This window comes from Pelodiscus sinensis, chromosome 18 (genome assembly GCF_049634645.1).
Source record: "Pelodiscus sinensis isolate JC-2024 chromosome 18, ASM4963464v1, whole genome shotgun sequence".
Lineage (NCBI taxonomy): Eukaryota > Metazoa > Chordata > Testudines > Trionychidae > Pelodiscus > Pelodiscus sinensis.
This window is the reverse complement of record NC_134728.1, coordinates 31,697,058-31,719,490: the sequence shown is the minus strand read 5'-3', so window position 1 is coordinate 31,719,490 and position 22,433 is coordinate 31,697,058. Positions and strand designations below refer to the sequence as shown.

Below are 22,433 nucleotides of genomic sequence, written 5' to 3'. Positions count from 1 at the left end.
ACTGAAGCAAAGTATTTGTTTAAATATTGGGCCATTCCTAGATTATCCTTAACCTCCACTCCATCCTTAGTAATTAGCGGTCCTACTTCTTCTTTTTTTGTTTTTTCCCTATTTATATGGCTATAAAACCTTTTACTATTGGTTTTAATTCCGTTTGCAAGGTCCAACTCTGCCTGACTTTTAGCCTTTCTCACTTTGTCCCTACATGCTCTAACCTCAATAAGGTAGCTTCTTTACTGATCCCTCCCATCTTCCACTCCTTATATGCTTTCTGCTTTTTCTTAATCACCTCTCTGAGATGCTTGCTCATCCAGCTTGGTCTAACACACCTGTCTATACATTTTTTCCCTTTTCTTGGGATACAGGCTTCTGACAGCTTCTGCAACTTTAACTTAAAATAATTCCAGGCCTCCTCCACTTCAAGATCCATAATTTCTTTAGTCCAATCAACTTCCCTACTAATTTCCTTAATTTATTAAAGTTAGCCCTTTTGAAATAAAAAACCCTAGTCTCAGATTTATTTTTGTTTATCCTTCCATTTAATTTGAACTGAATTAGCTCATGATCACTTGAGCCAAGGTTGTCCCCTACAACCATTTCATCTATGAGGTCCTCGCTACTCACCAAAACCAAATCTAAAATAGCATCCCCCCTTGTTGGTTCAGCAACTACTTGATGAAGGAATTCATCAGCTATCGCATCTAGGAAAATCTGAGCCCTGTTATTATTTCTAGCACTTGTTCTCCAGTCTATATCTGGAAAGTTGAAATCTCCCATGATTACGCAGTTTCCATGAGTATTTACTTCATTAAAAACATTAAAGAGGTCTCTATCCATATCCAAATTGGAGCCTGGTGGTCTATAACACACCCCAGGCACTATCCCAGGGGAAGATCTGATAGTTTTCTTTCCCAATGTTATTTTTGCCCAAACATACTCTGTCTTCTCCATTCCATCATTTTTTATTTCTTTACAGTCTACCTCATCTTTGATATACAATGCGACTCCACCACCTTTACCCTAAACAGCACATACCCTTCAATACCTGTACTCCAGTCATGCCTAGTATTCCACCATGTTTCTGTTATTCCTATAATATCTGGTTTCACTTCCTGGATCAATAGCTCTAGTTCCTCCTTTTTGTTACCTAGGCTCCTCGCATTGGTGTACAAACATCTTAATTTTTGCTGTTTGGCCTCATTCACATTCTTTACCCAATTTGGCATGGACATTATACCTCCAATATGACCTATTAGACTAGTATCCACCCCACCCTTCCTCATGTTCATTCTCCTACCCCCAGCTATATCCTTTCTTACTTGGTTTTCCTCCCTCTCAGTGTTAAAATCTGGCATAGAGATTACCTGGACATCTCCCAACCGTCTCCCCCAAATTCCTAGTTTAAAGCTCTCTTAATCAGTTGAGCCAGCCTCCATCCTAGAAGTCTATTTCCCTCCCTACTTAGGTGAAGTCCATCTCTAGAGAACAGTCCTCTGTCCATAAATGCCTCCCAGTGACCATACATCCCAAAGCCCTCCTTATAGCACCACTGCCTAAGCCATCTATTGATCATCATAATCCTGTCACATCTTAGTTGCCCTTCTCTAGGAACAGGCAGAATCCCACTAAAGATCGCCTGAGCCTCAATTTCCTTGAGCATCCTTCCCAGCCTAGCATAGTCTCCCTTAATTCGTTCCAGCGAGAATCTAGACGTATCATTTGTTCCTACATGAAGGATGATCAATGGATTCCTTCCTGCTCCCTTAATAATTCTCTTCAACCTCAGTTCCACATCTTGTATCTTAGCACCTGGCAGACAGCACACCCTTCTATTCTCTGGATCAGCTCTGGTTACAGGCCTATCTATTATTCTCAATAAGGAGTCCCTAATCACATAGACCTGCCTTTTCCTAGTGACAGTGCAATTCTCTGGTCTATCTCTAGCTTCCTCTGGCTGCAAGTCCTTGCCATTCCTATTTTCCCTTGTAATCCTCTTTAACCCATCCTGTATCCTCCTAATTCTCATTATTGGTGTTGTCTCCATTAAGTCTTCCCCTTTATCTATGGGACTAGCCACTCTTCTCTTCTTCCTCACCCTTCCATCTTCATTATCTACCTGCTGTACCCCTTCTTCATTCTCCAGCTCCACATACCTGTTCTTGAGCTCTATTTTTCCTTCACTGGCCCATCTTTTCCTCTGCCTGGTTCTCTGAGTCACATGCTTCCACTGTCCATTTTCTTTGCCCAGCAGTCCCCCCTCTGAGGCCCTTGATCCTGCTTCCATCTGCATATCTAAGCCTTCCCCTTCAGCCACGTCATGCCTTTGCCCCATCATCTGCTCAAACCCCCTTCTAAACTCGACCAGAGTTTTCACCTGCATCTCCAGTCCTCGGATCTTTTCTTCCATCAGCTCTATCAGGCGGCACTTCATGCAAACAAAACTCCTTTCAGGTACCCCCTCCAGAATCATGTACATACCGCAGCTACCACATCCAATCATCCTCCTTGTGTTCTCTACTACTTGGGCCATGGCCACTAATGCCTCTGAGTTTTATCTACTTTCTCACCAAAATCCTATTAGTCTAGTGAACACAAAAACAGACCAAAACACCCCCTCCACAGCAAAAACAAACCCCAAACAAGTCCCACAATCCAAACTCCCTTTACAAACTCCCACACAAACTCCCACTCAGCTCTGTTAGCTGCAGCGGCACAGGAGCCAAGCAATCTCATTGGTTTGAGCATCCTTTGTTTTCTTTCCTGCTTGATAACGCTGTTTGCTGCCTAAATTCATATTGAACAGAGCACACATTCCTCTGTTTGGAACATGTGTTAATAACAACACATAGTGAAATCTTAAAACTTCATTTGCAATGTTGCTGCACATATTCTTTCAGGATGATACTAATCAACAAATTATGAGTTTTCAAATAATCATGACTGTAGCGTGTAGGGTGTGAATACAGGGGTGTATTCTGTCACAGTGCCGATATTCAAAATAGGCAAGTGGGATAACCAGGCCAGTTAGCCTGACCTCAATCCCAAGCAAAATAATGAAAAATTTGATATGAAATTCAATTGATAAATTACAATAACTGCAACAAAGTAATCTATTTAGACTTTTGTAAAACATTTCACTTTGTATCACAACATTCTGATTAAAATTAGCTCTTTTCAATATCAATAAAGTTCATGCTAAATGGATTCTGAATTGGCTATCTGATAAATCTCAGAAAAGTAACAGTCAAAGAAGAATCATCATTCAATGGTGGTGGTGTTTCTGCTGGGATTCCTCAGGGATCAGGTACAGTGAAATGCAGTATTTTCATCAATGTTCTGGAAGTAAATATAAAATCACTGCTGATAAAACATTTAAATGGGACAAAGAGTGGCAGAGTGGAAGATAATAATGGGGACAGGGCAGTCAAATTGGGTTCTCTTTGTAAATTGGACCACTTCAAACAACATACATTTTAATACAGCTAACTGCAGAATTGCACATCTAGGAGCAATGAATGCAGGCCATATCTTCCAGAAGGGGGAAGCAGTGATTCTGAAAAGCATTTAGGGGTCAGAGGAGACAGACAACTCCAGTTCTAGTGGAGAAAAAAGCCACATGAATTATTGAAGGAGAAAAAGCTTCACAGTGAGAGTTCTTTAAAGAGTTCAATTTGTTTAGCTTATCAAAAAGAAAATTAAGAAAATAAGAAAATGTATTTGATTCCAGAGTCTAAGTATGTTCATGGGGAGAAAATACTAGGTACTAAAGTTCTCTTTAATCTAGAGGATAACGGCAAAAGAAGTGGCTGGAAGATGAAGCCATACAAAATAAAGTCAGAACCAAGTCACAGATTTTTGAACAGGGAAGGTGATTGGTCCACTGGAAAAATCTACCAATGAAAGACCAGACCTGCGAGGTGGGGGATTCCAGAGCTCATGCTGCAGACAGATCCTGAACCATGGTTAAACAGCCCCTAACCTGACCTAGCCGGCATGGGCCAGCAGCAGCTGGCTGATTGCATTGCAGACAAACTCTATGTGGCCTTGGAGCAAAACTGCAAAGAGGAGCTAGTCAGAGACTCCAGCCAGTATGCAGCCAAGCAGGGACCTTTTCACCTTTAGACATTCCAGTCAAATCTGTAGAATGGGAACTGCAGTACCTCAAAAGGTGTTACAAAGAGGAGGGAGAAAAATTGTTCCCCTTAACCTCTCATGATGGGACAAGAAGCAATGGGCCTAAATTGCCGCAAGGGAGGTTTAGGTTGGACACTAGGAAAAGCTTCCTAACTGTCAGGGTGGTCAAACACTGGAATAAGTTGCCCAGGGAGGTTGTGGAATCTCCATCCCTGGAGATATTTACGAGCAGTTTGGACAAATACTTGTCAGGGATGATCTAGATTCTAGATCAAGGGTGGGCAAATACCGGCCCGTGGGCCAGATCCAGTTCTCCAGGGTTAGCTCCTGGTTGGCCATCTACAGGTACAGGCAACCTGTCAGCTGCGGATCGCCATTCCCTGCCAGTGGGAGCTGTGGGGAGCGGAGCTCTGGACTGAATCACTTCCTGCAGCTCCTCTTAGCTGGGAATGGGGATTTGCGGCCAATGGGATCTGCAATCGCCCACAGCTGCAGAGTTGCAGGTAAATATAGTGGGGGCGACACACAAGTACCTAACCCTGGCGAACTGCCACCATTTCATTGCCCACCTTGGTCTAGATGGTGCTTGGTCCTCGGGTTCTATGGTTTTTTGCTGGGCCTTTCACCCACAATTCCAGACAGACCACTATAATCCAAGATGTTTGTTTTCATCCCATTTTTGTCCACAGCTGTGACATACATTGTCATGACAACATCATCAATGTTATTCCCTTATCTGCTGATTCCTCAGCACAGGAATTTCCCATGGACACAAACCAAGTTGTTTTGCAAGAACAGATCTTGCCTGCTCATGAGTGAAATCCTTGCTTTCGTGGCCAACATGCAACTCACTCAGGTCAAGCGCTCAATGGCCCATAGCCTAATATAGCATCTGCTACTCGGTAGAGTTGCTGTGTAGACACACCCGCCCACACACCCAGCAGCAGCTGCTAGGGGTGGGGCTGAGCAGGCCAGTCCCTCCATGCAGGCTACTGTGGTTGTGGTATACATGTCATGTATCCACGGGGCAGTGTGCTTGGCCTGGGGTGGTCACCTCACTCTGCCCAGTCAGCAGGGCACAGACACCACTGTGCACAAAGCCTGGCACTTTGCACTGTTGGGTGCCTGCCGGGGTCTGCAAAAAGTGAGTGGCTCATATGGTCTGATAGCGCCAATGCCACAGGCAGCAAAATGGGCTGGCACCAGGGAATGCCTTGCTTCCCTAGGGCCGATACTCTTGAAGCAGAAGAGCTAGTTTCTGGCTGTGGGAACCCTCTCAGACCCTTTATATTCTAAATCATAAAATTACAGTAGAAAATGTATTTTAAAGGGCACCCCCAGTGGTTTACTTGTGACACTCTCCTACCCAAATAGCTCATTGATTTACAGTCCACAACCCATGGCATGATTGTTGGGCATTGCAGGGCAGACAGGTGGTCCCGCGGTGTGTGGAATTCTAACAGGTTTCCTCTCAACCTGCTTTAGGACAAATCTTGGAGAGGTGCAAAACATTGAAACGCCACTAGGAAATCTGCGGGTTAGCCTATGGAAAAACAGAGAGGAGTCAGTTTGTGCAGCAGTTTTAGGCGTCCTCACCTTCTTAACATTAACAAGCTATAATGAATTCCTCAGTGCTAAGAGTCTGTTTTTAAACCCGAGTGTCAGAAAATGGGAGCATTAGGACTCCTGTCCCAGTCCAGTGGCCACACTGCAAACACTGCCTCTTAAAGCAGGCAGCTCCCACCGGCTGGTGTCTGCGTGGGCCTGGCTGTGAAAATGAGCAAGAGGAGAGCGCATGCAGAGGAGGGGGATGGAGCGAGCATGGGCAGGACCTCAGGGAAGGTGGTTTTCTGCAGTTGGAAATGACAGCCCTTCCCTATAAAGGCAGGTTTCCTCCCTGGGAAGGAGCCGCCTGCAGTGTGCCCAGTCTCTGTCTACCAAGGGCTGCTGAGCTACTTTGCGGGTGGGCTCCCGAGCCTGCCCCTTTCTGGCGTGCGCCTCTGGGCAATTACTGCTCATTCCTGGGGGGTGTTGCGTGGGCCCACTGCCCACAGTGTCCAAAGTGGGGGTGGGGTCAGGGGAGGTTTCTTAAAGCTTGTTCTGCTTCTGTGTGGCTGTTACACAGCTAATGCCTCTCACCCTGGAGGTGTTGGTGTTGCTACTTGCTCCCTTCTTGCTTATCTCCCCGATCCCTCGCATCTGTGAACAGACACGCCAGCACAGTCGCCCTTTCCATTCTCATTATGGCATCAGTAGCTCTGACTCTTTGCTCGCTGTTCATACCAAAAGCACCGAGCCTCCAGTTCAAGTTGGGTGCAAGTCTCCTGTGGCTGGCAACTGCTGCTTCTCTGCAGTGTGCTAGGCAAGGCCACACTGCCACTGATGGAACGGGTATTGCTCAAGGCATGAAACTCACATACCCTGGTGCTGTTTCCGGGGGCGGTTTGTCAGCTGGAGACTCGCTCGCTGACATGGCTTCCCCCTCGTGCAGAGCTGCAGTCACTGCCCATCGCAGGGCACTCTCCCGTAGGCCTTCCCCCAGACACACTCCAGCAGCTGTGCCAGTGCTGCTCTTCTAGCCTAGACTTGCTCTAAGAGATGAGGGAGAGATTTCTGGGGAATTCCTGGGCAGGAATAATTGAGCAAATGGCCTAGGACTAAAATCAGGCCTTGTCACTGTTCACTTGGCTAAACAGTTTTCTTTTCTTTCTTTTAGGTCCACCTGCTGAGCCACTGGAGCCCACCAGACCTTTACCAACGCTTCCTGTGCGCAGGATCCATTCCCCTTCGGAGAGGAAGCATGAGAGACAGCCAAGACCCCCCAGACCTCCTCTAGGTGACAGGCCATCAACACCAGGCATGAAACCCAACATATGTGATGGCAACTTTAACACTGTGGCTCTGTTTAGAGGAGAAATGTTTGTTTTCAAGGTACTGAGAATGCTGTCTCACCAATGATATATTTTTAAGCTTTCTAGCCTGAAAAAGAATCATTTGCATAAATAATTGTAAATTATTAGCTATTTTATGGTACCACTTTGTGCTGCTGAAAACAGCTCTGTTGTCTGTAGCTGACATATAATAAGTGAGTGAGAATTTTGAAAGGAAAGTTTTAGCATATCAGAAAAAAATTAACTGAAGTGTAGGAGCATAAGCTTTCGAGGGCAAAGACCCACTTTGTCAGATGCATGCATCTGACAAAGTGGGTCTTTGCCCACGAAAGCTTATGCTCCTACACTTCAGTTAGTTTATAAGGTGCCACAGGTCTCCTTGCCACTTTTGCAGATTCAGACTAACATGGCTACCCCTCTGATAGAAAAAAATTAGTAATACTTGGCATGGTGCCTAAAGAGATGGGCATAAAGAAAAAGTGATATTTGTGATATTTACCATTTAGTTTCCCCTTCAGCGTTATCAGTATCCTTCACAAAAAAGTAATTGTGTCACATTTCAGAACAGGAGGGGGATGCGGGGGGGGAGGGGGAAAGGAAGGAAGGTAAGTGTCTGTGAATTGATGATATTAGAGGTGGGCAGAGTGGGATGTCTGTGAGCTAATGGTATTAGAGGTGATAATTGGGGAAGCTATCTTGGTAATGGGTAAAATAGTTTGAGTGTTTGTTCATTCCTTCCCGGAGAGTGTCGAATTTTAACATGAATGACAGTTCAGAGGATTCCCTTTCAAGTGCAGATGTAAAAGGTCTTTGTAGCAGAATGCAGGTGGTTAAGTCATTGAGAGAGTGTCCTTTCTGGTTAAAATGGCAAGAAACTGTTTTTTCTTTGTGATCTTGTCTATCATCTGTTTTGTGGGCATTAATCCTTTGGCGAAGTGTCTGAGATGTTTGTCCAATGTACATAGCAGACGGACACTTTCGGCACATGGTAGCATAAATTATATTTCTGGATTCATTCTGCTGATACCATTATTGGACCTAACCAAGTGAGTTATAAGATCAAGAACACATATTCCTGTGCATCCAGAAATATAATTCCCCCCCCCCCCGCATTCCCCTCCTGTTCTGAAATGTGATTTGTCCTTGTCATATGTGTTCATTTTTTTTTAATTGTATCCTTTGGTATATATGGTTGTGACTATTTTCTTCCACTATTTGATCTGAGGAAGTGGGTCTGGCCCACGAAAGCTCATCACCTAATAAACCATCTGGTTAGTCTTTAAAGTGCTACATTGTCCTGCATTTTGCTAGTGTAGACCAGGACTTGCACACTGGGAAAGGACAGTGGTGGTCAGTACCAGTTCCTACCTGTTATAGTGCTAAGAGAACATACCTTCCTATAAATGTATCCCAAACTGGTTGGCACGCAGACATCTGCTCAAGACCAGTGCAGCTGAACAGAGCTCAAGTGTGTCATACGGCACCTGGTGGGATTTTGTGGTTGACAGCAGGGTGTCAAAGTGCAGACACGGCAAGAGCCCTTTTTCTTTTCCTAGGATCGCTGGTTTTGGCGTCTGCGCAACAACCGAGTGCAGGAGGGATATCCCATGCAGATTGAACAGTTCTGGAAAGGCCTCCCTGCAAAAATCGATGCTGCCTATGAGAGATCCGATGGGAAATTTGTGTTCTTTAAAGGTAGAGTATGTTTCCAGTGCTAATTTTGCATCCCTGTTCTAACATCTCCTCCTGCGGAACACCTTGCCAGCAGTGTATCTGTCGGAAGTGTAGAAACCCTCAAAGACAGAGAACTGGGCTCCTCATGAACCCGAACTTCTGATTGCTCAAGGGCAGAGGTTTAAAGATGCGCGAGGTCTCTAGTGGGATTTTCACGAGCACTGTGGGCTAGATCCATAAAGCCACTTGTGGACCCACCGCTGCTGCAGGCTCCAGATCCCCAAATCCCTGCTCAGCTGGTGCCTGATGCTGTTGGGGGTCTCCGCAGTGCCTGAGTCTCTGCCACAGGGAATATGCAAAATTGCCTGAGTGCTGATGCCCAGAGCTGCTTGGGGCCCGAGCTCATGCCCACGCCCTGGTGGGATTTTTAGAACAGGCATTCTCCGACGGGTGTTCCTGGATCACCGAGTCCAGGTATAAGGAGGTCGGGCCGCAGGGCAGGAGGGAGGGGGGCGCAACAGGAAGTTCTAGCCCTTGCTGCCAGGCAGTAGTGGGTGGCCAGCAGTGGCTGTAGAGCCTTGGTCATGGCTGCTGCAGCAGCTACGGAGCCCTGACAGCCCCAGCGGCCATGGCCAGGCAGGCAGCCGCGGGGCTTGGCTGGAGTCCTAGCTGGGGGCAGCAGGGCCATGTTGGGAGGGACCTCCCCTCGTTCGGCAAAGCCCCTTGTTCAGAAGCAGTCAGGTGCCGAGGTGGGAGGTACCACCGGCACTGCCTTTTGTACCAAGCCTGGTGCAGGAGGCAGACATCCAGGGGCCAGTGGAGAGGTGTCCCCAAAGCCCTGGGGGGGAGCCCCACGCTACCTGAGCTCTCCCTGGGATTTGAACCCTCGCACTTCCCCGCAGGGCCTGTCACTCGCCTGCTGGGGGCTTCTTGCGGTTGCTTCTGGAAGCTGTTGCACTTTGGGTCAGACTTATCAGCACGTGGCCTTGAGCCAGTTGTCAGGGACCCTCCCACATGGAGGCGAGTGGTCTGAGGGTGAGGCCAGAGAGGCAGCATCTCACAGAGCCAGAGGCTGTTTCCTGAGTGATACAAAGTGGACCAGCTTCCACAGGAGAGCGACTCACACCGAGACCCCCCCCCCCGAACTGTGGGTTCAAGCCCCGGGCCTTCCAGGTTCAAATCAACAGAGCAGCATCTGGAGCTTGGCTTTCGGTGGGGGACAGTCTGTCTCTCACAGTGGCTAGGACACTGGCTTCCTGACGGCTGAGACTCCTCACCAGAGAAAGGTGCCTATCTACCTTTGGGGGGCTGGTCTGTGCCCCAGCACGTAGCTAGTCCCGTGGGAGTGACCCCTTTAAGGGTGCTGGTCCATCCAGTTCCACAGGCCAGGCCCGTGGCCTTCACAACTGGCCATCAGGTGCCAGAAACCTCTGTGGCTTCCTGCGGTGAATCCAGGCAATTCAGACCTGGTGGGAGGCTAGTTCCGACCCCTTGCAATGCCAGGCAGTCTTTTCAAACAAGCCGCTTTTGAGTTTCCTGGCCTGCAGGCTGGGAGAGGTGTTAGGTTACCACAGAGAAGCAATGGCTCCGATTGCTCAACACCAGGGCCCCTTGGGCCTTGCTTCTGTAAGAACCAATTTTCCTTCCTCTCCCTACATCAGAGGTGCCCGCTGCAGCACGGCAGTGTTGCTGGTACTTACACCAAAGGGAGGGGCTCTCCTCAGGGCAGGGAACCTATCTCTCCGAGAGCCAGTAGACTAGCACTGTCTACACAGGGACCTAGACTGGCTTAACTGTGCTGCACAGGGGCGTGTCTTTTCACATCCCTGCCTAAAACCCCCGTGTAGACCAAAGGTTTGTCCCAGTCCCTGCCTTGTCAGTCCCAGGGGAGAGCCGTGTGTGTGTGTGTGTGTGTGTGAGAGAGAGAGAGAGAGAGAGAGAGAGAGAGAGCTCATCTCTGAACACAGTGCCTGACGTCTTTCCCTGCTCTGGGCCATGCTTCCTGGCAGAGAGGCAGGGGGGAAATGGCCTCCTCTTGGTCACCAGCTAGGTGTGAATGCCCTGCTGGTAGGCTTTCCGGGATCTTCATGGGATCCACCAGCCACACACATAGGTTCTAGTCAGTGTGCTAATACGAGCCAAACATTCTGTGCCTTCCCTTCACGTTGAGTGCATGGAAACACAAAGCCTAGAGGGAAACTGAGGCATACACAGGCCTCATAAAAATACCATGAAAATTCCCACGTTATTCCTAGACGAACAGGGCTGAGACCACTCTTCTTTTCGGCATCTAGCTTAAATGGCTCAGCATGCTGCCTTTGGAGAATTCCTCACTTCCTACAGGACCGTAGGTCCTGGGTGCCTAGAACTTAGCCGCTTTGTGGATCTCACCCCCAGGCACTAACACCACTGCAGTCATGAAATCAATGACTTAGGCGATTAAGTGATGGTGTGCAGGGCAGGTGGGAACCACGGAACTGAGGGCAGGGCGAATTGGAGGGACATGAGACTGACATGACTATTCAGTCCCAGCTTGGTCACTGCAGGATTCCCTTGTGCAATGGAATTCTGGCACCTCCCTTGGACGCTTACAAGCGCTTTTTGGCACGTCTGGGAGGGGACGATTCGACAAGTCTACGATTGTAATGCTTGAGACAACACTAAGGGCCCAGTTTTCACTTACTGAACAGAGCAAAGGTGCACTTGTTTCCCTCACTCCTTTTGCATGAAAATGTCACCATTGTATTTTTTCTATAAAACTCAAGTTTTACCGACTGGGCATTCATGAGAACCTGAACTTAGGGATGACTCCTGTGCTTTTCAAGTGACTCAGGCTCATATTCCTTACTGAGATGAGGTTACAATGACGCGAAGAAAACTTCAATCTTCTTTGAATCTAAGCATTCATTTAATCAGCGATTTTTCTTAGGAGGAGCTGCCACAATGTAAACCAGTGACTAGGGTTCGTTGTCACTCTAGCTAGTTAGACTGCTCATCGTGAACTATTTAGCCAACCCCTTCATTCCCTTTATAGTGTCACTAATTTTCTGTGAAAAAAAGAGGATTTGATGACCCTACCTGTAAATGTGTCACATCAGACGTGTGCGTTAATCACAGTTTATGGACTGTCCATACATTGAGCCACTACATATGTAATCCCTTAGGGTATGTCTACACTACAAAGTTAATTCGAACTAACGGACGTTAGTTTGAATTAACTTTGATAGGCGCTACACTAGCGCTCTGCTAGTTCGAACTTAATTCGAACTAGCGGAGCGCTTAGTTCTAACTAGGAAAACCTCATTTTACGAGGATTAAGCCTAGTTCGAACTAGCTAGTTCGAATTAAGGGGTGTGTAGCCCCTTAATTCGAACTAGTGGGAGGTTAGCCCTTCCCCAGGTTTCCCTGGTGGCCACTCTGGCCAACACCAGGAAAACTCGTCTGCCCCCCTCCCGGCCCTGGACCCCTTAAAGGGGCACAGGCTGGCTACGGTGTCCGTGCCAGGTGCAAGCCTGCCAGCACCCAGCCAGCAGACCCTGCACCTGACACGGATCGAGCCACCCACCCGATGACCCCCAGCCCTCCCCCCTCTTCCTGGGACCAGCCTGGCGGCTCCCGGGAGCTTGCCCGGGACCGCAAGAGTCGGGCACCCGCCTGGGCTAGTGCGGACATCGTGGACCTCGTCCACAATCTCTGCACTAGGCACAGGAAAGTAGCCGGCTAGGGCAGGAGAGCTGCCAGCCTGGCCACCCAGGAGCAGGTGTGCAAGAGAATCAAGGGGGTCCACTGAGACCCCCGACCCTGAGCCCTGAGCTTACAATGGCCGTCCTGGGTCAGACCAAAGGTCCATCTAGCCCAGTAGCCTGTCTGCCGACAGCGGCCAACCCTAGGGACCCTGGAGGGGATGGACCGACGACAGTGACCAAGCCATTTGTCTCGTGCCATCCCTCTCCAGCCTTCCACAAACTTTGGCCAGGGATACCACTCCTACCCCCTGGCTAATACCACTCCATTGACCCAACCTCCATGACTTGATCTCACTTCCCTTTAAACTCTGTTCTAGTTCTAGCCTTCACAGCCTCCTGCAGCAAGGAGTTCCATAGGTGACTCTTTGCTTTGTGAAGAGCAACTTTCTGTTACTAGTTTGAAGCCTGCTACCCATTCCTTTCCTTTGGTGTCCTCTAGTCCTTCTTTATGGGAACTAAGGAAGACATTTTCTGTATGCACCCTCTCCACCCAAGTCCTGCTTTTAGAGACCTCTATCCTGTTCCCCCTCCGTCTCCTCTTCTCTAAGCTGAAAAGTCCCAGTCTCTTTAGCCTCTCTTCATATGGGACCTGTTCCCAACCCCTCATCATTGTAGTTGCCCTCCCCTCTCCCAGCCTCTCTCTTCCCCTCTCCCACCTCCTTTTCCCAGTCTCCCCCAGTTTTGTTCAATAAAGACAGATTCCATTTTGGAAGAAACGTTATCTTTATTTTGTACATCAAGAAGAGGGGCTAGGGAAGGGTAAGTGGAAGGAGGTGAGGGAGGAATGGGGCACGAGCCCCCAATGGGGAGGACTGGGCTGGCTCTGCAGGCTTCTGGGGGTGGAAGCTCTCCTGCAGGCCCCCAATTGCCCCCTCTCCCCAGATGGTAGTCTGCGGCAAGTGCAGCTGGGCTGATGGCTGAGTGGTGTGATGTACCAAGTGTGGGCACTCCGGGCAATCCAAGCCAGGACTGCTTTGCAAGCGGGGCACCCCTGAGAACTGTCTGTCCGGGGTGGGGGTCGGGACCCTTTAAGCACAGCCCTCGGCTAGCCTGAGACAGCATCTCCACGCTCTAAGTCCTCCTCTGATGCCCTGCCGGCACTGCTTCCGGCCATCCTTAACCCCGCTTCAGGGTCCACTTAATGTGGACATGCTAGTTCGAATTAGCAAAACGCTAATTCGAACTATTTTTTTTAGTCTGGATCCGTTAGTTCGAATTAGCTTAGTTCGAATTAACGAATTCGAACTAAGTTAATTCGAATTAACGTTGTAGTGTAGACATACCCTTATTTATTACAAATCATTGGTCACGCAAGTCACACGATATTGTTTTGTGTTTCCTAATTGGATGACTAAGTTTCGATACAAGCGCTTGAAAAGGAATCGTTGGTTCGCAACGGGACAGGAAGGGGAGGGAACAAGAGATAAATGGACGAGAGATAAATCTAGATCATTTAATATTTTTGGTCCCATTCTGCAGAACCAAGAGCATTATATTTAGCTCTTATGTGGACCCCAGATGTAAAAATAACTGGCTTCCTTCTTACCTGGGGGAGTGTGGCCTTTTCAATGACATTCATGGCTGTTGTAACGGAGCCTGACCAATAGTGCTGCATTATCTTTGCAGCAGCCTTTTTATATAGTGAGCGCTACAGAGGGCGGACTCAGTGGGCGCGCGTGGCCAAACATTTCAGGAATCTCCAGGAAGTGTAGTGCTGCGATTACATAATGCGAGCGCAAGCAAACGAATGATTCTGCCCCCTGGTGCTCAGAGCACATCCCCAGAAGTGGCAGACTCAGAGTCCAGCCCTCCTGCTCTTAGGGATCCTTGCTTAATCCAAAGAGGACCCATGTCAAGGCTGCACATCAGAAGATCTCCCAGGCCAGTGCATAGGGCAGGGTGCGCAATCAGTTTTGAGCGGATGCCACTTCAAACATTTTGAAGTGGTCATAGGCCGCCCGGAAGGAGCAGGGCCTCGGTCAGAAGGGGCGGGGTCTAGAACAGGGGGCAGAGCCTTTAAATAGCAGAATTTGAAAGGGCTTGCGCCTCCTGTGCTGCTCCCAGGCATCACGTTAGCCGGAGCCAGGAGCTGCCAGCCCTTTCAATTCCTGCTGTTTAAAGGGCTCGCTGTGCCCAGCCTCGCTGCTAGGCTCTTGCCGGGGAGAACGCGAGCCCTTGCGACTGCGTCTATGTAAAGGGCTCGCGTGGTCCTGTGGAAAGGCTTGTGCAGCTCACGGGCCAGATCAAAGCCCTAGGTGGGGCTAGGGGCTGCGTCTCAGCACCTCCCTTTCCTGATCCATTCTTCCCGCTCAGACAGAAGGGGAACTGGAAGTGGGGGTCGCCCACACCTCCGGGGACGTGCCCTAACCGCTGGCTAAAAAGGACATGGGAGCTCCTTCCCCACCCTCCGCTCCAAGTCTGCACCCTAGATTGGCCCCAGAGATGGGGGTGGGGGGCAGAGGACCACCTGTCTGCCCCCACTTTCTGCTTCGCACTGGAGCGTAGGCATCCCAGTGCCTAGAGGGAGCCAGCAGGCTGCATTCCCAGCACCAGGACCAGGCTGTCTGGGAGACCTTGGCAGTAGAAATGGAGGAGCCTACAGATAGTTGCACCAGCCGACAGGGATTGGGGGAAGGGCGGGGGTCTAATGTGGCAGGTAGGTGCCAAAGTCCCATTCTGAATCTAGCTTGAGCTAATGGATGCCCACAGCACCTGCTGGGCGGCTTCCTATGCCCCCTGCCTGCAGGGCTGTGGGCAGTAGCAGTTCATTCCCGTTTAGAACCAAAGGGTCACGCTAACGGCTCCGGTGAACCTGCTTCCACCGACGTGCTGCCTGGGCAGACACTGGTAATTCTGCTCTGCAGACGGATGTGGGGCTGCATGGCCACATTGCCCCTTGGCCTCCCCAGGCGTGTTCCACCCACCCATGAGGGGCTGGTGTTTCAGCTCTGCTGGCAGCCTCACAGGGACAGGGTTGTCTAATTTTTAGTGGTGTCCAGAATGGGTCCAAGTCCCCCTCGCCGCTGTGACGTGGGCGGGGGGGCTGTCTGCTCTGTAACCCGGTGGCCCCACCTGGCTGCACTGTCAGGGGCGATTCCCACTGACTCACCCACATGCAGGTTGGCTCAGACACCTAGTCCCAGCCTGAGCCGTTAACAAGGCTCTTCCCAGAGAGGGAGAGAAAGGAAGGGAGGCGGAGCCGGCCGCCTGGCTGGGGGTCAGGGCCTGGGAGCTGGGCAGTCAGAGTATGGGGAATCATGGAGGAAGGAGACTAAAAACCAGTACAGGGGGCTCAGGGGCCTGTGAACCCCTCCCCCAAGGGAACTAGGCCTGTTGGCCCATCCGATGCCTGCATCAAAGCCACGCTGGTGAAGCACTAAACCCATTTTTACTCTACTGGCTGGTGGAGAATCCCATTTGGCTGCGGACGGGGGGGCAAGGTCATGGGGTGGGGGAGGTCCCTGACGTGCCGTCAGCCCCCCCCCCCAACCTGCTTAAGGCTCAGGGAGGGAGTTTGGGTGTAGAAGGGAGCCAGAGGATGGTGCTCACTGCACTTGGCTCCTGAAAGTGTCTGGCACACCCCTCTAGTGCAGCTCCTGCAGTTCCTATTGGCCAAGGCTTCTGGCCAATGCGCCCTGTGGCGTCAGCATTCGGGACAGGAGAGGCGTGCAGAGACAAGCCGGGGCCAGAGGAACATGCGGGATACATGCTCCAGTGCGAAGCACAAAGTGGGGGCAGCCAGATGGTCCTCTGCCCCACCCCCCACCATCTCTGAGGCCAATCTTGGGATGGAGGGTGGGGAAGGAGCTCCCATTTCCCTTTTAGCCAGTGGATACTTGCTGGATGCGTCAAGGAGCAGCATGGAGCAAGCGTGGGCAGGAAGCCTGCCGGAGCGCTGCTGGGCATGACCAGGGCAGCAGGGAAGGCCGGAAGCTACTCTGGGGAAGCATGTGGAGGTAGCAGGCAGGGCCTGGGGAGAGACCCAGCCACAGACATTAGTGGAGCTGGGCCCCTGGAGCCAGAATGTTCCTGTTGCCTGCGCTCCACAGGCCCATGTAACTCACTGCCCTGGGCTCACAGGCTCGTGGAGGGCTGCCCTGCCCCGTGTTTCCCAAGGGAAGCTGCTGGGGCCTTTTGCCCAACTGCATATTCCCTGTAGGGAGTCAGGCAGCCTTGCACTGTCACACCTCCCCTGCCAGGAAATTGACATGCCAGCTGCTGTTTGAACAGACAGGGTGCAGCTAGACTGGCAAGATTTTGCCAGCTGTCTACACTGGCCGCTTGAATTTGTGCAAGAACACTGACGTTGTAATGTACAAAATCAGTGCGTCTTGTGCAAATACTTTCACGCTCCCACGCGGGGAAAAGCCCTCTTGCGCAACAGGGCCAGTGTAGACAGGGAAGAATTGTTTTGCGCAAAAAAGCCCCGATGGCTAAAATGGCTTTCTTGCGTAAAAGCGCGTCGAGACTGGCCACGGATGCTTTTGCACAAACACATCCGTGCCAATGTAGACGCGCTTTTGCGGAAATACTTTTAACGGCAAAACTTTAACAGTATTTCCGCAAAATCATGACAATCTAGACGCAGCCACACTGTGTCACCCCAGCTACACTGGCATAACCCTTATATCGTCATAGCATCCTAGACCACTAGGACTGGCAGGGTCAGAGTCCCCTGCCCTCATGGCAGGCTCCCGCACCGTCGCGCAACCATCCCTGCTGGCTGTCTGTCTGTCCGTCCAACCTCTCAAACAGCACCCGGGATGGAGCTTCCACAGCCACTGTAGGCAGGTTCTGCCACTCTGGGAGGGGACGTTATTGTATCGGTGCCGGAGGACGCCTACATCAGTGGCACAGGGCTGCTGTGTAATACTTAGATCAATATAAGCGGCTTTATCTCGCATAGACCAGCCCTGAGTAATTGGTTTAAACCCTGCTCTTTTCCCTCCTCTGGCTACACAAGTCTGTATAGCAGTGGGGCCCAAACGTTCCGGCAGCACTTCCCCTTTTTGAGACACCCTCAACACCCACCCCCCTCCGGGGGGGGGGGGGGGGCACGCAACAACTGGTTGAGCAAAAGAACTGACCAGGGCTGGAAAACAAAAATAGCAAGGGGATATGGGGGGGGTCACCTTGTTCCCCCCCCCCAGGAATTTCTTCATGCCCCCCAGTTGGGGAACCCGTGCTGTATAGCCTCGGCTGCACTCGCTCCTTGGCACGGTGGCCAACGTGCGTCTGTCTGGGCTGTAGCAGTCGGGCACAGCAGGGCTTTTTTAACTCTATTTGTTGACTCAATTGGTTTTGCTCATGGAGAAGCCGCTATTCTGGAGGACTCAGCGTCATGCTGCTAATGGCGTCTGTTTGAGTCCAAGCCAAAGCCACGTAGCCCAAGGCATGCTCATTGCCGCACCTGCGGCCGATGCCGCCAGCAGCAGGCCGAGTGTCTTTTGTGCTAGTTCAGGTTCTGTCAGGCGAGTGCTAGCACATCAGCGCGTAGGAGCCAGAGTAGGCGCCACACCGTTCCGCCCGGTGGTGTTGAATCATAAATTTCGTTATTACTTTACCAGCGCTTCAGCATGGCCTTGGCATGGTGGCCAGCACATGCCGGCCCATACAGCTGTTTAGCATATGTGGCATGTAATACCCAGTGGGGCCAGATGCCTCACTGGGCCCACGCCTGCCCCACGTCCCTGGAAGGGCAGGGCCTTGGGCGGAAGGGGTGAAGCAGGGGTTAGGCAGCTCCCTACACCTACTGGAGTGCATGGAGTGGGCGCTTCAGCAATGAGTTAAAGGGCCTGGGGTGCTGACCGTCCCCATCGCTGTGGCAGTGGCTGGACACTCCGGGCTCGTGTTTATCGCTGGGGCCCCGTTCCCAATCCAGCAGCAGACCTGGAAATACCTGTTCCACCCGGCCATGCGAACGAGCGTGCCCACGGTCGGGTGCCATTGGCCATACAAAGCAGGCAGCTTTAGCTCCTGCAGATGGAAAGCAACTTGTTTGCCGTAGTGCTTGTTTGAATAAGACGTAGGACTTTCGGGCGCTCAAGTTTGCTATTGTTTGGGTTTGAATGCCGTCCTGTAACAAAACATCTGTTTGCATAAGGCGCACGGTCACAATTCAGCTTGCACTAGGTCTATGGTGAGCATTTTTACAGATCAAATATTGCTAAAACTAGCAAGGGCGCACTGAACACTTTGTCTTCCAGGCTGTCGTGGAGAAACAACCCAACTAGTTCATCAATGTTGCTGGGTATGCTGTGGCTTAGCAGTGCGTAAAACTGAGTAATCAGGATTAATTCGTTGCATTACCTCCACTTACTTGACAGCCCTGACGATGACTAGTGCTGCTCCAGGGGCCTTCCATAATGGGCGGGGGAGGTGCCCACTCCAGCCCAGTCAGGCTGGAGCAGCCTCCCTGCCCCATTTACAGTGACACCTTTGTTATCTGGCACTCTAGTAACCAGAAAACCTTGATAACCAGCAGTGCCCCCAGCCACAAGACTGTCCCACCTTCAGGCGCACAGGCCGGGCTTGGTTTACTACGATTGGCTTAACAGGTTTTTTTATTTAAGACGTACCAATCATCTATAACTCAGAATAGAAATGTGAGACCAACTGCCTGACACTACAGAACTACCAGTATAAAGAACTTGGGTGCTACTGTTATTGTCCATTGGGTTTGTTTTTTCCTAGGTTAATGGGGGCCCTCAGATAACCGGACTTTTTAGATCACCAGACTGTCCTAATCCCCGAGCATGCTGGATAACACAGGTTTTACTGTGCTTCGTTAACTAATTAAACAGGTTTTTACATCCCTACTCGTGACATCAGTTATTCAGCATCCTCCTGTCCCTTTTTCAGTTGCCTTTTGCTCTTCATCCGTCTTGGTTCCTTTGCCTCTGTTTCTCTCAGCTGGAAACAAGGCAGCGAGCTAGACAAGATATCCAACCTGCTGTCTGCAGCCACAAATGCTCCTGGGCCACCGCAGGTCCATGGACCACAGTTTGGGAACACTGCTGTAATCAGCCTGGCACATGACTTGTCTTAAGGCCAGCCCCGGTTTTGTGACTAACCCGAAGTTCAGGCCCAGGCCTTGAAGCCATGTCAGACCCAAAGGGTCTCAGTAAATGTACCTGTTGCTTTTCCCTTCTCCCCAGGAGACAAATACTGGGTTTTTAAGGAAGTGACAGCGGAGCCAGGGTACCCGCACGGCCTGGTGGAGCTGGGCAGCTGTCTCCCCCGGGAAGGCATCGACACGGCTTTGCGATGGGAGCCAGTAGGCAAAACCTATTTCTTCAAAGGAGACAGGTACTGGCGCTTTAACGAGGACAAGCGAGCGACCGACCCAGGCTACCCAAAGCCCATTACTGTGTGGAAGGGAATCCCACAGGCCCCACAAGGAGCTTTTCTCAGCAAAGAAGGCTGTACGTATACCCATCATTGCACGCGTTTGTCAGACTAATACGGGGCCCTCCCATGGGTGCCATTTCTTTCAGAGTTTACTGCACTGGGATGTAGGCCCCAGAGCTCACAATACTGCGCCCACCAGAGGCTGGTCTCTAAGGACGGAATTCACAGAGCCGTGCTGAGAAGCACCACGCTGAACTTCTAGGTGCCTCGCAAACTACTGGGCTTCACGAAGGCTCTTACAGGCGCCTGAGCCCCATGCACTGAGGCTACTTTTAAAAGCATTTGCGGAAAAGCGCGTCTAGCCGCGCGTTTCCACAAAAAAGCCCCGATAGCCATTTTCGCGATCAGGGCTTTTTTGCGCAAAACAAATCTGAGCTGTCTACACTTGCCCTCTTGTGCAAAAGGACTTTTGCCCGAACGGGAGCAGCATGGCATTTCCGCAAGAAGCTCTGATTTCTTACATGAGATTGTCAGTGTTCTTACAGAAATCCAAGCCGCCAGTGTAGACAGCTGGCAAGTTTTTCCGCAGAAGCAGCTGATTTTTGAGGAAAAACTTGCCCGTCTAGACACAGCCTGAGCGAGGAGAAACAGGCATCTCAGAATAGGATTCGGGCACTTGCCTACATGAGCCACTGGGCGGTAGGTACCATGTCCACGGGGGTGCTAAGCTCCTCCCTCTGCTCAGGGCTCTCAGTTGCAACCACCTTCAGGGCATGGTGCCTGTGCTGTGTTAGCAGGCGGGGCAGAGGGAGGAAGGTCTCTAGCCTCAATTAGGGCTCTCCTGTTGGGAGTGAGGGGCCCATGGCTCGTGTCCCCTCTTCCTGAGGAGATGAGACTAGAAACTGCCACCCCTTCAAGCTGTGGCCCATTCTAATGTGGGGGATTCCCTCCGGATCTCGTTTAAGCTCTTCCACTATTGGCTAATGAGGGAATCATTGGGTGCGAGCGCAAGATTGGTGGGGGAACCCTCCTGGGGAGGGGGAATAGCAGGATCCCATCTCCTTGCTCTAATGACATTTTTAAATTACATATGCACAGTGGCACAGCTTCAATTAGCAAGCCTGAGGGAGTTCCTCCCTCCTCCCCCTCAAATAACCCCAAGCCTGAGTGCTAGACCACTGGGCTACGTCTACATTGGCCCCTTTTCTGGAAGGGGCATGTTAATTTCAGCGATCGTAATAGGGAAATCCGCGGGGGATTTAAATATCCCCCGCGGCATTTAAATAAAAATGTCCGCCGCTTTTTTCCGGCCTTTAGAAAAGCCGGAAAAGAGCGTCTACACTGGCCCCGATCCTCCGGAAAAAGCGCCCTTTTCCGGAGGATCTTATTCCTGCTTTGAAGTAGGAATAAGATCCTCCGGAAAAGGGCGCTTTTTCCGGAGGATCGGGGCCAGTGTAGACGCTCTTTTCCGGCTTTTAGAAAAGCCGGAAAAAAGCGGTGGACATTTTTATTTAAATGCCGCGGGGGATATTTAAATCCCCCGCGGATTTCCCTATTACGATCGCTGAAATTAACATGCCCCTTCCGGAAAAGGGGCCAATATAGACGAGCCCCCCCGGAGTGAGAGGGGCAGATCCCTTCTTCCCTGCAATCAGGCAGGCGTGGAGCGCTTCACACCAGTTATGAGGGGCCCCCTCCCCTAGTCTTATGTAAGTTTGCCTGTAAGGCCCCCTTTGGCAGCTGAGCTTTGGGCCAATATAGGGGCTTGGGCCTGCCAGGCCGGCTAAGTGAAGGCTTCGTGGAGTGCTCCTGCTGCCCGATATGGACTAGAGTGCCCTTCCTCAGAGGCACAAGCTTCAGCATCTAAGCAACTTTTACGGTAAAAATGTAAGTGCTGAGCGAGTTTAGGTGTCTACAGGATTTGGCTACAGCTGAGCAAGGGTTTTGTGAATCTCACGGTGGCCTGATTCTGGAATTCAGGCACTGCAGGGGGCAGGCAGTGCATCTGTGAATCTAGCCCATTTGCCTGCCCCCTTTCCATGACTAACTTGGGATTCTCTCGCTGCATTTGCCCAGTGCCCACTCCACAGGCCCCTATGATCAATATTTATTCTCCAGCCTTGGTCGCATCTACTGCTTGTCTGTCTTCCCATTGGTTTTCTCCTGCATCCTCCAGCTCTTTGCCAGGCAACTGGGAAAGAGCAGCCTAACCCTACCCTCTGCCCAGGACAGTGCCCCCTGCTGCTGTGGATTTCTCTTGTGATGTCAGAAATGCTCTCCAAGCCCTTACAAAGCAGAAGAGGGGAACTAGCTCCCCCACAGACTTAAGAAAAGGGGGGTGGGAAACATCTAGCTAGTGAGAGCTCATTCAGCCAAGGAGCAGCTGAAGGCACCAGCCTTTCAGCAGCAAAGCTGAGCTCCTGCATGCATTATCTGACAGGCAGGGGTTTGAAAAGATTTGCTGCAAAGCCTGGCTCCCATCCAGGGTGGGCTCCCTCACTGCCTACTCGGAACTGTGTCTATGAAACTAACTATTCTAAACATGCAACCAAATCACTCCCCAAACCAGAGCAAATCAGGACAAACTGGTCCATGCTTATGGTGCTTGAGTTGACCTTCATTTGCCCCCCGATTCTTA

General features: G+C 50.8%; 1 protein-coding gene across 7 annotated transcripts in view; it reads left to right on the top strand.

Annotated features, from left to right (window-relative positions):
• MMP24 (matrix metallopeptidase 24) overlaps window positions 1–22,433 on the top strand; it is a 114,583-nt gene that overhangs the window by 90,761 nt on the left and 1,389 nt on the right. For 6 of the 7 annotated variants that reach the window (XM_075901451.1, XM_075901449.1, XM_075901450.1 and 3 more), the window contains 3 exons: window positions 6,851–7,065; window positions 8,582–8,720; window positions 19,603–19,869. In XM_075901451.1, coding sequence (XP_075757566.1) covers window positions 6,851–7,065; window positions 8,582–8,720; window positions 19,603–19,869 — 621 coding nt within the window. The remainder of the gene's footprint in view (window positions 1–6,850; window positions 7,066–8,581; window positions 8,721–19,602; window positions 19,870–22,433) is intronic. The other variant, XM_075901454.1, reaches the window with a different exon arrangement.